At 36.0% G+C, this 16136-nt stretch overlaps 1 protein-coding gene across 2 annotated transcripts in view; it reads right to left on the bottom strand.

Moving 5' to 3' along the window:
- Positions 1–220: 220 nt before the first annotated feature.
- The window catches only part of LOC105667442 (uncharacterized), a 67080-nt gene continuing 51164 nt past the window's right edge, over positions 221–16136 (bottom strand). For both annotated transcript variants that reach the window (XR_010888124.1, XM_067348009.1), the window contains one exon: positions 221–606. Coding sequence is in view for 1 of the 2 variants with exons in the window: in XM_067348009.1 (XP_067204110.1) it covers positions 603–606 (4 nt within the window). In the remaining variant the exon portion in view is untranslated. The remainder of the gene's footprint in view (positions 607–16136) is intronic.

The following is a 16136-nucleotide window of genomic DNA, read 5'->3' as shown; positions in this document are numbered from 1 at the left end:
AAACAAAAAAAAACGCACAATTTGTCCCTGAAGTGAACTGAATTGAATGCATGCAAATAGAAATTATAAAAAAAAAGAATAAAACTCCCCAGTTGAATGCTACACGCGTTACGGTTCAATAATTTCTCACAACGACGTTTTATCTGTGGCGACTGTTGGAGTTATTGCGAAAAAAAGGGAAAAAAACGATGTTTACACGAGAAGCGTGGCTACACGCGAAAAAAATTAATGATTCTTCGTCATTCTTCGACTGTTGCTACTGTCACGTATCTGGATGAATAAAGTGGTGATACCCGAACGGAAATGAAATCGTCATCGATCTCATTTGAGAGGTGGCCGTATGACAAATTCGTATTAATGATCAGGCATATTTCACTTCGACATTTCTGCATACTCATCCTCCGGAACACAATATTGACGTAACAGTTGCGAACGATCCCAGACAGTTCTCGGCGGCAGAGTTTCTTTTATTGTCGACTTCAAATTGGTTGGACATCATGTGTCGATGGCGACATTTGGATCTCTGTCATGTAGATTCGCCGACAATTGACGGCATACGGCTGCAGTCCAAACCGACACGTTCAATTATATACGCCATTCGTCTATCTATAATCAAATCATACAAGACCGTTACGGAGCAGACGAAAAAGTATTTTCGGCAATCCAATTGTACGTATTACACGTGTATGCTGAAATATAAGGGAAAAAAAATATTAATCGTTCTGCAAAAATGTTGAGAAATTTTTATTACATAAATATGCATTATTTTTTAGTTCTCTCGGAGACTAATGCTACTGCAGTTTCTCGTTAATGTTAAAGTTAGTCTTTCACAGTTGCGCATTGTGCTTAGTGCTAGAATGTATAACAATACGTTAATAAAGTATTCATGATTTCAATGCTGTTAAGTAATTAACGTTACCCCCAGGAACGCGGCATTACCTGGGAAACGCGACATTACTGACGCGGATTAAATCGGATTAGAATGCAGAAGCGAACAAGCAAAAACGGAACAATTCCCGCTATTAATGCCACTCGCAAAACTTTTGCGACGCGCTCATCCCTATTCCTAGAAAATTCACGATAGTACGCGATTTTATCTTGCACGGTATCGCATAACGACGAGCCGTAAAACGTACAACAAAATTCCGCAAAACCATGAGATCGGAATTAACGCCATGGGATCGTTTAAGGGAAGCTATCTTTGAATATTCGACCATCGTTGTCCGTGGGATGATATCTACGCTCTAACTACTTTCACACACATTCACAGTTATTTACACAGACTTCTACTTACAAAGGAGTACACCTCTATTCGGCATTATACGTGATCAGTCGCACCAAGGCACATTCACACACACACACACACACACACGCGCGCGCGCGCGCGCGCGCACATACATACACTCCGATAGGCGAACACACGCAGTGCACGCGTCTTCGGCTTTGATGCACAATCAAGTGTCCCTCATTATTGTCGGCGGTTATTTGCCTGGTGGAGTAGTCAATGAGAAGTGATTTAGTAAACAAGTAGCATATTGCTGATGGCAGCTCGCTGAGCCATGTGATTTAATGTTTCGTGGAATACGCGTACAGCGTATGTATAGTTCTAGAGAATCGATTCTACCGTCCCGGGGAACTCTCCCCTTTCGTTGGTGGGAAAGCCAGCTTGCCGACAGCACTCTGATTTAAGTGTCCATCGCGGCAAAACGGTTCGATGGTTCATTAAACATTATGCACGTAGTATGAGCTTCGATTCGCTAATCGGCTTATTTAGATGCCTCGTCTGTCAAAGATAAGATTTATGTAATTAACGTGACTTGCATAAAAATAAAGAGATTTATATTTTTCATACATCTTTTAAATATTTAAAAGTATAATAAAAAATTTATCAAACTAATGTGTTATTGCAAAGTATAAATATATTTTGATTACAAGAAAATAACTTTTCTAACCGATAAAAAGAAATATCGATTTTATTTGAATAGATTTATGCGAAAATGGCGCTTACGGGATCTAATTGGCAATTGCAAGGAGTAACGTACGAGTAAATAAATCTCCGCCAAAGCAAAGAGAAATACAATTAGGAGGCATGATCTCTAATTAAGTCATTCGATCGTGGTTTGCTCTCCTTACGGGATTTTAATTAAATGTATATTTATGATCTAACGATCTTGCGGCTCACAGCCGATGCATTGTTCTCGTTTAATTAAAGTTACTTAAGCCGCTGTGTTTTCATAAATTCCACCGCGTGCGCAGCTCAGCGTGTGCTCGAAAGCCGCCGGCTTTCGTATAACTCCTTCACGAACCTTCAAAGTTATGTCAGAAAAAGATTTATCCGTCGAAAATGCTGCGCATATGTACTGCGGATTATAGTTCATTTATTCGACTGTACCTCTCATGAAATTCTATAATACTTCCCGCAAAACGATGCAGACAGATAGATAAATTGACAATGACAGAGAAATAGCCGCTTCTGGATTCGGCCAACTATTGATCAGCCTTTAGCGAAAATAAAGGAAAAGAGACGCGAAGTACCAACCTACGTTGCTTAACTGCTGTCGTGATTCTAAACTATTTCAACTTTGCCGCACTTCACTACATTATCGCTAGCACATGAATACATGAACCAACGCGGCAAAGCACTGTGCGCCGACCAAGCTGGCAACTACAATCGCGTGCCTGAAAACTTAATACATCGACACAAAGCCAACTTCTCGAAATTCCAGAGAGAAGAGATCGAGAGAGAGAGAGAGAGAGAGAGAGAGAAAGAGAGAGAGAGAAGAATTTATTAGCAGTTATAAAACGAATGGGAGAAACGCCTGTGCCTGACGCGTGTGCAAGTTTTCTATAATATGGCTAACCTGGCAATTTTCCAGGACATTAACTTCGTACGATGTACGCACGTATAACTTTGTAGAAATCGCAGGAAGTCGGGTCAGTTTAACGCCTGTATCACATTGATGAGGCGTCCCGAAACGCCCTCGTATTCGGACGTTGAAGGTATTTTCGAGAAGGAAAATTGCGCCGTTACACCTTCCCGATGGAGCACGCTTCGAAGACATATGTTCGTCCCTTTGTGCTTGCCTGCCCTCGCGAGGCTCTCCTCATCTTCTCGCGATCCCTCCAGCACTTTTTTCTCGTCCATTCTTCGGACCGGCTCTTTATCTCTCGCTTGGACGCTACTGACACTCCATGCGAAGGGGACTACTGGCGCGTGGTCAATTTTATTAATGGCCCACACTCGTGGTGGACTTAGATTTGAAGAATTGCGTTGTGCCTCCATTATATAAAAATACGACGAGATTAGGTGATGGACGGTTCAACGGCAGAATAAGGGTAGCTTTTAATGATCTTTGTTATCGGAACGGCAGCCAAATTTATAAAATAACACGCTCTAATTGAAATATTTTCAGTCTTGAATTCTGAGTGTGTGTACCGTGGAAATTTCACTGTTAGCAAAATCGTGTGTAACAATGTTTGAGAGAGAGAAAAAAAAAAAACAAATACGAAAAGCAAATAATATAATGCGCCCGCATGTTAAGAAAAATCAACAGCAATCGAAAAAAGCCTAGAAGCGACCAAGTTGAAAAATACGACGAATTGTTCTATTTTTTTAAACAACACGTCGGAAATATTATTGCGCGTGCCTGACGTGTCAACTTTTTGTAGCAATTTTCAAATCCGGCGCAACACCGTCGCTACATTTACAGGCATTGCTGAACCAGTAAAAAAAAATGCAGCGGAAAAACCGTTCGTATAAATCTGCACCGGTGACAAGTTTGCCAATAAACCGCGCTTAATCCGAGCATAAATATGCTCGAGAAAACGGTTCGCTAATTAGATTCGTAATAGGTCACATCGTTCAATTTATTTTCGCTTTTTTGTCGTCTCAACGGTAATCAGAAAGAGAGAGAATGACGAGAAGAGAGAAAGAGAGAAACAAAAATCGCTTCAACGAAGAGGATTTCCCTTTTTATTTCCGTGCCGTCGACTTCCGTTTTCCCTTCCCAGTCTTTCCGTCTCATCCGCGTTTTTTTCCCCCCCCGATCGGCTGCCGTTATCCGCAATTTCCCGTCCCGGTGATCCGCGCACACGGGCAAACAACAATTCGTCCTGACGCCGTTGTGCTCGTCTTTCGTCTACACGTGTACACGTCGGCACGCGTATGCGCGAGCGTCAACGTATGCATATGCATGCGCTCTCACGACCGACAAACAGCGAGAATGCAAGCGCGGGCGGTGATGACTTTTCGCCCCGAGAATATATCTGAATCGCGTGACCTCTCGCGTGGGCGCCAATCGGGTATTCTTCTTTTTTTTTCTACGTTTCTGCTTTGTGGCTTTCACTCATGCGTTCGTTGTTTTCATGTCGGCAGAGCGCGAATGGTGTCATCGGTACCGAACAAATGCTGGCTTTGATTGCATTAAACGTTGTATGTCGCATGTCTGTACCAATATTTGTACTGTGTACTGTGTAGTTTGCAGAATACACAAAACTTTTTAGATTAAATATATTTCTTTATATATTATCCAGTTAATCATTAATAGTATATTACTTTATTAATTACCACATTCTGATGTTGTCTATAGAAGTGCAATGAAAAGCTGGATTTAGATTTACATCTTTCCGTTTTGCAAATATAAAAATACAGATTCTGTAGTCTTTGGCTTAACCATTTGTCAGACACGTACTGCATCCCTAAATCTTCCTATGAGCTCTGCTACTAATAGCAGCACAGATAGGAGATAATTGACCAGTTTGCTTTGCTAAACCTCTACGAGAGGTCGTGACGAGGAAGTGGTCGAAGGGACAGCTGCCATCGTCAGCTCAATCGTGTCTCCGCATATATTGATCTGGCCACTTTACATTTCGATATGTGGGTCGAGATTACTACTGGACAGTGTATTCAAATTTGCAAATAATTCTGATTTATCTAAAAAATATTTTGCACAACTTTAACATCGAATAATAGAATTATCTATTTCATCATTATAAATAGAAGTAGCTTTGATTCCAAAAACTTGTTTTTTACAAATATTATAAGTTCTTCTTGGAAACAAATTTTTTAGATTTTGTAGGGTAAAAATTTGCACTTTAATCTAAAAATCTGCATTATACAAATAAAAGAGGAATAATTTGTAAGGCTACATTGAAATTATTCTTGGCAATTGTACCTATTTATATAAATCAAATATCAAACACGATAGAGACTTGTCAATAATTTTGCAAAATATTTTAATTTTGTCTGAAATAGCGCATTGTTCCCGTTTAATTAAATTACTTCATTAAATTGCTTTATTAAGTTTGTATAATGCAGTAACGAAAATAATATAATTTTTAGAGAGAATTACTGTGAAACGACGCTGTATCGCTCGAGCGAAAATTTCAATTATCTATGCAATGCTAAATTTAGCAAGATTAAAATAAACACAAACGACTTGTCGGAAATTATCAATTCCACCGGACGCGGATGAAAATTTTGCGATTTGACACGTCTGCATTTTACTTATGCATTTCCCGCGACCCCGCTTTTATTAAAGATGTATTTTGCGTCAAACGACCGAGCGAGCGAGCGAGCGATCGAGAGAGAAAGAAAAAGGAAGGGGAAGCAATGCGGAATTCTACACATTTTCAATATACGAGACCCGCACATGTTCTAGTGGGCAGCATATAGCGAATTCAAAGCGAGTTACGTGAATATGGTTTCCGGAGCCATTCCAAAGATACTCTCGCTGATTGTGGAAGACCCATAGTGCCGAATTTCGCCACGTGTCATACAAGGTTTCACTTTGGAACAAGGTTGATTGGATAAATAATCTCATTAATCAGGATAGTATCTTTCACTGAAATATTTCGGAAAAGTTCAGCAGCAAAATATTCATCGAGATATCATTTGCTTTTTTTTGTATAAAAAAATCAAAAATAAAAAATAAGTGGATGTATACCGTTTCTTGTAAACTTCAAGTAAACTCAAAGTCAATTTTTTCTTAGCGAAAAATTGAAAAAAGTCGCTATTTTTTTGCAACTTAAAAGCTAATATTATAGATTATTTTATTTGTCCGTAAAAAAATTGACGCGACATATACGTGGGTCATTTAAAAATTTCTCGGAACGAAGGCATCAAAATAAATTTTGAAGAATCGCCAATTGTCTCTAAAATCGAGAAGAATGTCATTATCTCAGATGTACATACATTTCATATCTTAACTGACGAATTGTGCATCGAAAAGCTTTTTGCAAGAAACCGCGTTTGTTAACAACAAAACAATACATTTCCATATAAATGTTGCTTCAAAGGACAATTTTAACAGTTTGATTTCTATCTATTCTTACGAATTAAAAAATCCCTTTCTGAAAAAAGATTTTTGTCAATAAAGAAATGAATGAGCAATTAATAGATATTTTGTAGGTCTTGTCGAATCGGACGTTTCGTAATGGAATAATGGCCTTGGAGCATTGTTGATCCAATTACATTCATGTTAATTAAAAAATTAAATTAAAAACTAAAAATAATTTGAAAGATACAAACACCGTTTTTCTATTTTATCCCAAGAAATAACCTCTGTATTTCGGATTGTTCGATTACAGCGGCAGGTCCGCGCGCGCGATAGAGCATCCATTCCGTAAGCCCACACGAATTTCCGCTCTGTGGGTGTTGCCTCTCGCTCGGCCGGTGATTTAAAGCGATATTTACGCATGAACAAGCATTGAATTTTGCGCTAATCGCGTTATTAGACCGCGTCCGTTTGATTTGACCACGGCGAACGTCACTTGCAGCAACGACCGGCAACTGTTTTCTCGTGACAGGCAGATATTTGAAAAGTAGAAAAGTCGAGAGCGTTGCTTTAGCGCGCACCGTAATTAGATCAAACTGCAGTGGACATTTACGTGCGCACGTGCACTCGATCAAGGCGGGAAAAAAATTAAATGAGTATCAATGACGAGTACTGTTATACTGTTGTCGCGCGATACTTGTTGACACGTATGAATGCGAATTCATACGTTATTTGTGCAATGCATTGCGCAAAACCGCAAAGTAATCGGTGATTGATGATATTACAACAGAGTTATTTGCAATGGATATGTAACAATAGATATCGCGATGTATGCGTTTGTTAGTGGTAAATAACAAAATTATCGGAAACTTGAAAATTAACCGTAATTCCGAGTTTGCAGATACGCATATAATTCAGACCCGAGAGATATGGTGAATCCCTTTGCGAACAAACGTATATCCGCAAATTCTATTAGACTATCGTAATTGCTCAAACATGCACTGCATAGTTTTCTTATCAGGAAGGAGACAAAAATTTTCCAACAATTGGTATCTTGAACTCGCTATTTTCACATATAATTGGTGGAAATTTTATTTGAAATGTTATTTCGAAAATATAATCTAGTTGTATTTTTCTATACGGATATAAATGTATATTAAATCGCAGGGTAACTTTATATTTGGATATATTTGACAGTGCACTTGGATATAACATAAGACGGAAATAATATCGTTTCAATCTGTTTCATATTTCTGCCACTCTAGCAGAAAACTTCAGCTTTCTCATCGATCTTTTGTTCTAAAAGTCCTAGCAGTCGATCTAAATTTTAACTTTGCCTTGTCAAAGTTTATGCAAAGTTAAGTCTTACTGTTTCGAGTATCAAATGCACGTGATTGCAATCTCGAGAATCGTCGCGAAACTTTCGCCTACGTCGTAACAAATTGTCGTTGCACATGAATCGCGCGAAATGAACTTTCCTCCGAAGCGCGTCAAAGAGCCTATACATTTTTGCCTTCCATTTACTGCTCTCCATTCGCGTGTCGCTATTATTTTTTTTTCACGAGTGCTTTTGACCGAAACAAAAGACCACGAATATTTCATGCGTCAGAATTGAAAAACTGGCGGAGACAAAAGGAGGATGATGACGCGTAATGCATTCCGTAACTTGGCGAACGAAAAATTGGTGTAAAGTTTCGCGCGGCTAAGAAACTACTTTTGCGTGGAAACGAGCCGCGAGTATTTTTGGTTTAGCATTAAAATTCAAGAAACAAAGTTTTTCTCTTTGTTCTTCTGGAATCTTTAACGCCGTTCTCTGAATAGAACGCATATTTTGCATTTTTTCAATATTATTTGCTTTTATTTTAAAAAACGTATTAATACAAGGGTGAATATTGTTATATTATATCTGAGCTTATATAAATTATTATTAATTAATATTAATTAATACATTTAAGTACGTCGTGTACCACAAAGACAGTTCGATTGGTATTTTTCCTAATTACGATACGAAATATCATGACGCTTCCTCAATAAATGTAAAGATTTTTAATTATTAACTAATATAATTATTAATTAAAATTAATATTGACATTGAATATTACGTTTACGACAATTTGAGAAATTTTACTCTTATAATGGCTTTTAAATAAATAGGTAATATTCTCTGAATTTTAATAAAGAGCGAGATATGTTTAATATATTTTTTATAGCTATTTGTTAAGCATATATTATTTTAATCATCTATTATGTTCTATGGAAACCACGTAAATGTGTCGAGAGAAATTATATTTTTATCTCTGACATTTAATTTGACAAAATATTTTAATTATTTAATACTAAATAATTCTATAATTAAGTTTTTTGAGAATGTTCAATGAAATATCGCCAGTGACATTTGCTATATATATTGGCTGTAAAAATTTTTATTATTTTTACACTTATCAAGGGAGCTTCGTGATATTTCGTGTCGCAATTAGGAAAAATACCAATCGAACTGTCTTCGACTGGTACACGACGTACTTAAATGTATATCCCGCTATTCAAGATCTTGTCGAGAAGATTCTTTATGAGAACTCGATTGAAAGCGGCTTCCACACGTGATAAATTGCGGTTCACTTCCATCGAGACGAGATATCAGAGGTCTTCTCGACCTGGCAATCATCTCCGTGCTCAAACCTTCCTGACGTCTCTCATCCTACTTCCCCTCGCTATTACCTAAGAAAGCGAACTAATGCCCAATGATAGCTACCCCGGACGGCGAAAAAACGGAATCAATAAAGCAAAGCACGTTTGGCATAGCGGCAAATTCCCTTTCTTATTTTCTTCATTATTTTGTAACGATTTTTTGTCATTTACTCGATAGCAATTTTTACGAGAAAAAAAAGCTAAGTTAAAAATCTCAGTATAAAGTAAAAATTTAGTTTTTAACATTCAATTCTATAGTTATAATCCTCACATTTATATAATATCTATAATTAATATCCGGATATTGAGTCAGATTCGGATATTAAATAATATAATATAATAATATATTTAACATCCGAGTCTGACAATAGAAAGTTTGCAGACTTCATTCTTTTTCTTCTGATGCATTATTGATAATTGGCAATATCGACTATTTTTAATTTTTAAATAGTCTTTTTATAATGTAATATACAAAAATCAGTTATCAAAGGATTTTAAGCTTTAGTAAAAATTTCACATTTGGTTTTTGCTTTAACAATGTGTCTGCCGCGGACACTATTGGATCGCTCGAAGGCTTCATGTTATAGCGAAATATATATTTTTTTTTTTTTTTATATAAAACCATTACACGCCGAGAAAAAAATGAGTTTGCGATTGTATTTATTAAATCCAGAACTTTTTTACAACTTTATAACATGCACAACTGCGTATAGTTTACCCTCTCTACATTTATTTATTATTATATTTTTATAAAATAATTAGAATTATTTATAATAATTTTTTTAATTGGCATATTGTGCATCTATATATAATAAACTATCTTCTATGATACAGTTTGTAAGTTATAGAACCACTAGTAAACGCCTGTAGACGTTTGTAAACGCTAGTAGATCTTTACTACTGAAAGGATTAATTAGAACCCATCACTTCCAAAACCGTAATCTGAAACCGAAGCCGCGTTCGGAAACGAATAGAACACGAAGATAGGCGAGCACCGGGGTCGTCGTCACCGCAAGCGGGATGCTGCGGGCTGACGACCGGAAGCTAAAAACGGCACCACGGATCAATGCTCCCATCTGGTTTGCGCAAATCTAGATAACTCGTTGATCTCTCAGCATACATTTTATCGTTTATCGTGCTTGCCGTTTATATTCGACGGACTCTGAATTAATTATTGCCAGGTGGTTTTATCGTATCTACGGTAATTATCAGGGAAATTAATCTTTCTCAATTGCTAATCTTCCTTAATTGGTTCTTCTTGCTTAAACTTGAGAGCATTTTTGCAATTTTGCACGAGACATTGATTTCCTTTTAGAATTCGATATACACACGCCATTAAATAGGAAATTGTAAAAAAATAGTCAAGCTGCAGCAATCTGCGATGTTTGTTATCTTTTTTATTCACAATACGCTTTTCTCGGAATGATGAAAATTGTCACTCCTTGTTTATCTCCATTCGCCAAACTTCCGTTTATATACTATCACGTTTGCTCTTCCACGCCAAAGCTAACATGGCGACTTTAATGCATTAATGTAATTCAACGGAAAGTTGGCCACTGTGCCGTCATGGCCGGACGATGGCGAGATTACAATCCTGTCACGCTTAAAATGCGACAAAGGTGGGGAAATGTTGTGGTCTTAAGCCAAACCCTATGCGGAGACTCGACCGGCAGCGAAACCCAGTTTCCCGGGTCGCTCCGGCTACCGGATGCACAGAGTGCTTCACGGTAGGCGTGGTGCCGAGCGCAAATCGTCTTTCGATGTATGCTTGAATGATTTCGAATGGAAGAAACCAGACGGAGAAGGCTCACCGTGAAAACAAGGGGTTGCGGCATATAAAAGAGCGCGCGGATTATGATCCCGGTTTGAAATACATGTTTCATTTTTAATATGCTAATTTGTAATGTCGGAAATAATCAAAGTTAGAAGAAAGTTTTGAATCTATTATAGATTTTAACATCAAATGAATAACGTGCTTGCAACTAGGTTGTTAATTAATTTAATATGTATTATACTAAATTAATATACTATTGTTTCTAATTATTTTTTATGTAATTACAAAAAAATTATATAATTTTTATTTGCATTTTAAACGTAAATGTTTTTCACAGTAAACAATAGAAATAATGAAGACTTTATTTCTCATTAATTTTTTTGCAATGCATGTGTACACAAGTACAAATAACAGAGTGCTTTCTCTCTCTCACTCTCACTCTCTTTGCTTTGCTTTTTTTCTCTATTTTATCTCAATTTGCCTTTACCAAGTCATCTTAAGCAACGCCTATCTGTAACGGTGTAATTAGTACAGTTCCTCATTTTCAAACGGAAACTCTGTCGTCGCAATTTTGCATCACGTGCAACTGTACAGAGAAGCCAAAGAAACACAAGGAGCAAGTTGTTCATCTCTTCGTGTTTAGCTTAACACGTCCAACGGTTCATCTTAAAAACACTGCTCGTGCAACAGTGACTTCAGTAATGATCAAGACGCGAGTCTTGCTTCTTATCGAGAGAAATCTTTCTCTTTTAGTGAAAGGTCCTCGTAAAAACTAATCGGCGCCTTATCTCCGCCCGACTTACTTTTAATCTAGCCGGATCCTCTCACGTTTAATCTAACTCCGTTTCCTTCTTTTTCCTCTTACTACCTCCTACTTTTTCCGAGGGCAAGAGTTGCTCAAAGGAGGAGGCAATAGAAATAATAAAGAGGCAACGTTGTCATCGTCTGGCAATCGCGAACAACGGCGCGGCTCGTGAATACAATTCTTTCGTTTTTCGATACAATTGGCGTCGGGAATCAAGGCATTGTTGATGCTTTAAGGTTCACCCATCGCCCATAGCGTATCCTTTCACAAGCGATCGATCGGATGCTTCGAAGATATATACACGAATACGAGAGCAAGCGATCTCGAGGAGTCCATCTGCGCGATCTTCGTGCCAACCTGAACATCCAACTAGGAGTGTCGGTCGACATGAGGGACGGATCTCTCTTCTCTCGATGACTTAATTCGTTTTGACGTCGCAGTTTAACCATGCCGAACCGTTCTGCCGCCGGACGACAAATGGTTCTTTCTCTCTTTCTCTGACTGTTATTTAGTAGCTGAATTAGAGCGTTGTGCATTTCAGGCAGATGCTAGATCTCGCGATAACGTTAGACGGGTGCAACTGGCTCCGATATATAAATATGGATATGAATATCGACTCCGGCGACGTTAAATGTTGCAAATAATATAACATTAACAGTTAATAAAATATTAATTAAAGTATAATCTACAAGTTAATTTGGAAATTTTTTCATTAATTTATCGAGAAATATGCTAGCTATTAACTTAAATTTAGAGATTTACTTCAGTATTTTCTCGTATAGCTTTACCCGTTTAGCATTCAATATGGTGGTAATATGATCCCGTAACACACTGTTACTCTCTAATCAGAAAATTTAATGTGTATAATCTTTAGCTACGTGAATTGTAGAGTGGATCAGTTTTTCGTGATAAAATCTAAAACGTTGCGTTTATCTTAATCAATAACAAGCTAGATATCAAATAATGGTTAGCGTAACTATCAATTATCTGACATATGCGATACTTAATTTAATTTCTATATAGCTAATGGTGTTTTAAATCATATTTTTTTTATTATTATTAGCATGACACAGAGAGAGAGAGAGAGAGAGAGAAAGAGAAAACATATATTTATATTTGAAATAATCTAAAATTAAGTGTAACGTAGAAATTTAATTGTTAATATTTCAAATACGATAGGATAGATTGTGCAAATATACTTATATGTGCCTGTGTAATCGATTCTATTTTATGTTCTGTGAAAATAGAAAGCATTTTCATGAAATTAAAGTGATAGTAGATTGGCTATGGAAAAGAGATCCGTTTTATAAAAAATTTTGATTAGATACGAGCGAAAAATTTGTGTTAATTTTTTTAGAATTATTTAGTCAATATTACGTATCAAAGTATTGTTAATCAATAATAAAATTTGTCTTTTTTTATATTAGTGTAAGTGATGTAAAACAGTGTCTTATTCACATAAAGACAGAATTTCAGATAAAAATTACGACGTCAAGAACTTTATATTTTGAAGAAGCTGCAAAATCTTAACGCGTTTAATTCATTATATATAATCAGCACATAAATGGTATTTAAATAACATTTTTATAAAATAAAAGAATATATAAGTATTACTGAAAATACATACAAAAATTAAGAAAGCTTTTTTAATAGATTTTTTTTATCATCACGCTTTCAAACTTTTGTCGATAATTGAGGTGTTTATCTTAGCTCAATAAATATTTTTATCAAGATTCTTTACAAGATTCATTTATTAAATAAAAGCGACACCACAGCTATTAAGTTATCCATTTAACGTGCGACGGATGTCCATTAACTTTACGTTTATTTATTGTTAAATTATTCATAATTAATTTTGTAATATCATATTAAGTACCTATATTAATTCACATTTACATCACGTTTACGTTGAATTATTTCTCATTATTATTATTATTGAATTATTATTTTTGTATTGCGTCGAACAAATTCAACGCAAAGCCAAGCAATTCTCGCAGTTCTCACAGCTTCGATGGTCGAATCACAATAAGGCTGCACGAACGATTAACGTTCTGTCACAACAAGAACGCGCACGTTTCTGTTCTTGAACAATTAATGCCATCTCTTTTGAGGTTTCTCTATCGGCTTTGTCGAACCTTTTTTTCTAGGTCGTGTTCTCGTCACGTGACGAGAATAGAATTGCCCTCGGGACGAAAGGGAATCGCCTCGTCGTCAAATGTCAACCCGTAAGCGCAGCCACTCAAGTTACTCAAAAGAGAAATATGAATCTAGAGACGCAGTCGAAAGGTTTGCATAATTTCATCATAGTCAGCGATTTATGTTCCCAGCAATAAAATTTATACTCTCTCTCTGATAGCAGTGATGTGAAATTTTATGTCGAATAGATTTACATTGCAACTGAAGATTATTAAAACAAGAGAGAACCCTTTGTCAGATATCACATAAAAAGGTTATTGTCAAAAAATTATGGATTTTATCATTGTAACTTTTTATTTGCTTCTATTAAATACAATTTTAATTTATCATACTGTTATATAATAATATACTATATACTATATAATATAATAATATTTATTAGAGAAAACTAAAATAAAAATGTTAGAATCCATAATATATTTGTAAATCTGACGTTTATCTACAGAAATCATCATCATCGTGATAAAACCAGATTTGATAGAATCTTTGTAATTCAAAGACATGGTGTCGATTGTGGAAAATTGCACTGAGCTCTTGTTTGACTACCATTGGCAATTTCAGTGCAATACGCCACAGAAATTGCTGGCTTTACCGAGATAGGGAATGTTGCTTGAAAGAGAGAGAGTGAGAGGGGGGGGGGGAGGGAGAGGGGAGCTGCGAGGATACTTCGTGCCACTTCTGGAAATAAAAATACAAATCGGATGTGAAAATATAAAATATGATGGAATGCACTGAAGCGTGGAAAGAAACTTTAAAATCAATAAAAGCCGATAGCGGGTCCGTCGAACTGACTCTGGAAAAGCGCACAATATACAAGCCGCGTCTACACAGAGTTCACAACTCATCATCGATCGGCTTTCACACAGTCTACCCCAAAAGTGCATTCATGTGCATTCTCTGAATCAGAATTTGGAGAAAACAAATAAGGAAGAACGTCGGTTATTTCTCAATCAGCACGTCCATAATTTTTCTTTTTGCTTTGACATATTTATCGAAATATTCAAAAATTTAGGAACATTAAAGCATTAAGAAAATCATATTATAAAGAGGAAGTAAATTCTATATCCGATAAAAGAATGCGCGGTTCGATAATGCGTTATTTATGATATACATACTGTAAGTTCTACATATAGTAATATTTACCTTCTAAATTGTCTATATTATAAATATGAAATTTTTTACTTTTTGTTAAAGATTAATGAAAAGAAATTAAAATCCCAATTACGCTGCAAACTATATATTATGTAAATTTGTGAATGATGCGTCGGTCTAATCAGCTCCATTTACTTATCATGCTCTTGATAAATAATTATCATTATAACAACATGGATGCATGGATCACGGATGCATTTGATACCGCGCATGGACTGGAAAAAATATTTTCCCTTGCATCTTACTTCAATTTCCTCGTTAGTGTCCATAGACGTATATATAGAAAATTGTAACTGCTGATGGACTTCAGCAAGAAAACTTACGACGCGGCTCGGATTCAATGAAAGAATTTATCTTTAAGAGCTTCTTCTCTCTCTCGTTGCGCGTGTTTTACGAATATTCCGCGCGTATTTACGTCTATTTACATTTAGATAAAATACCGTATTTTCATGTACAACAGCTGTCGTTATTTGAATGGACATCTCAATTTTCTGTTTCGCACAAAATAAATGTCAAGAATTTATTAATATACTACGTAATTAATCCATGAGATTTAAAAATATGCATCTGATTATAAAATACACGCATAAAGGTCAGGATAACCTCTTCTAGTTTTAATCAGAAATATTAAATTATGTTTTTATGAGAATTTATGAGAATTTTACAAGAACGTTGTTTATAGAATATATTAATTTATTAACACTTATTAACAAGAGTCACTCATAATTTGGCATTAGTAAATTTAATGGAAGTAATTCGATCAAGTGTTTATTCATTACTGATCGCTTGTTACTGTGTAGAATTTACTCCGAAAACTGCATTGTTTGTTAATAGTATATTGGCGAGCTATCGCTGCCCGATCACTTTGTCTCTTGACTGTATTGCGTCGGCATTGTTGGTTGCTGTATGGCTACCTAATGGCAATTCGGATGCAGACAGATAGAATCATGCATTCACTGGTGGGCATCTAAATTAACATGTGGGATATTCCCGCGGCATTTATAATGATGGATAAAATATTCATTCACGAGATAGCCGATAGTTCCATGAGAAAAGCTTTCTCTGTGAGGTATTAATAAATATCTCTTTCGTAATTAACGAATTTTTTGTTACAGAAAAATTTAAAACCGTAGAGAGCATTTACTTTTTACAAAAAGTTGGATGGAAATATTCTCTATTTCGTAAAGCGTTATCAAAAGCTAATCAAGTTGAATCATATTTGCAAATTAATATAAATATTAGTCTGTAA

This window comes from Linepithema humile, chromosome 1 (assembly GCF_040581485.1).
Source record: "Linepithema humile isolate Giens D197 chromosome 1, Lhum_UNIL_v1.0, whole genome shotgun sequence".
NCBI classification, from domain to species: Eukaryota; Metazoa; Arthropoda; class Insecta; order Hymenoptera; family Formicidae; genus Linepithema; species Linepithema humile.
Note: the sequence above shows the minus strand (reverse complement) of the source record. Positions and strands in the feature narration are given on the sequence as shown.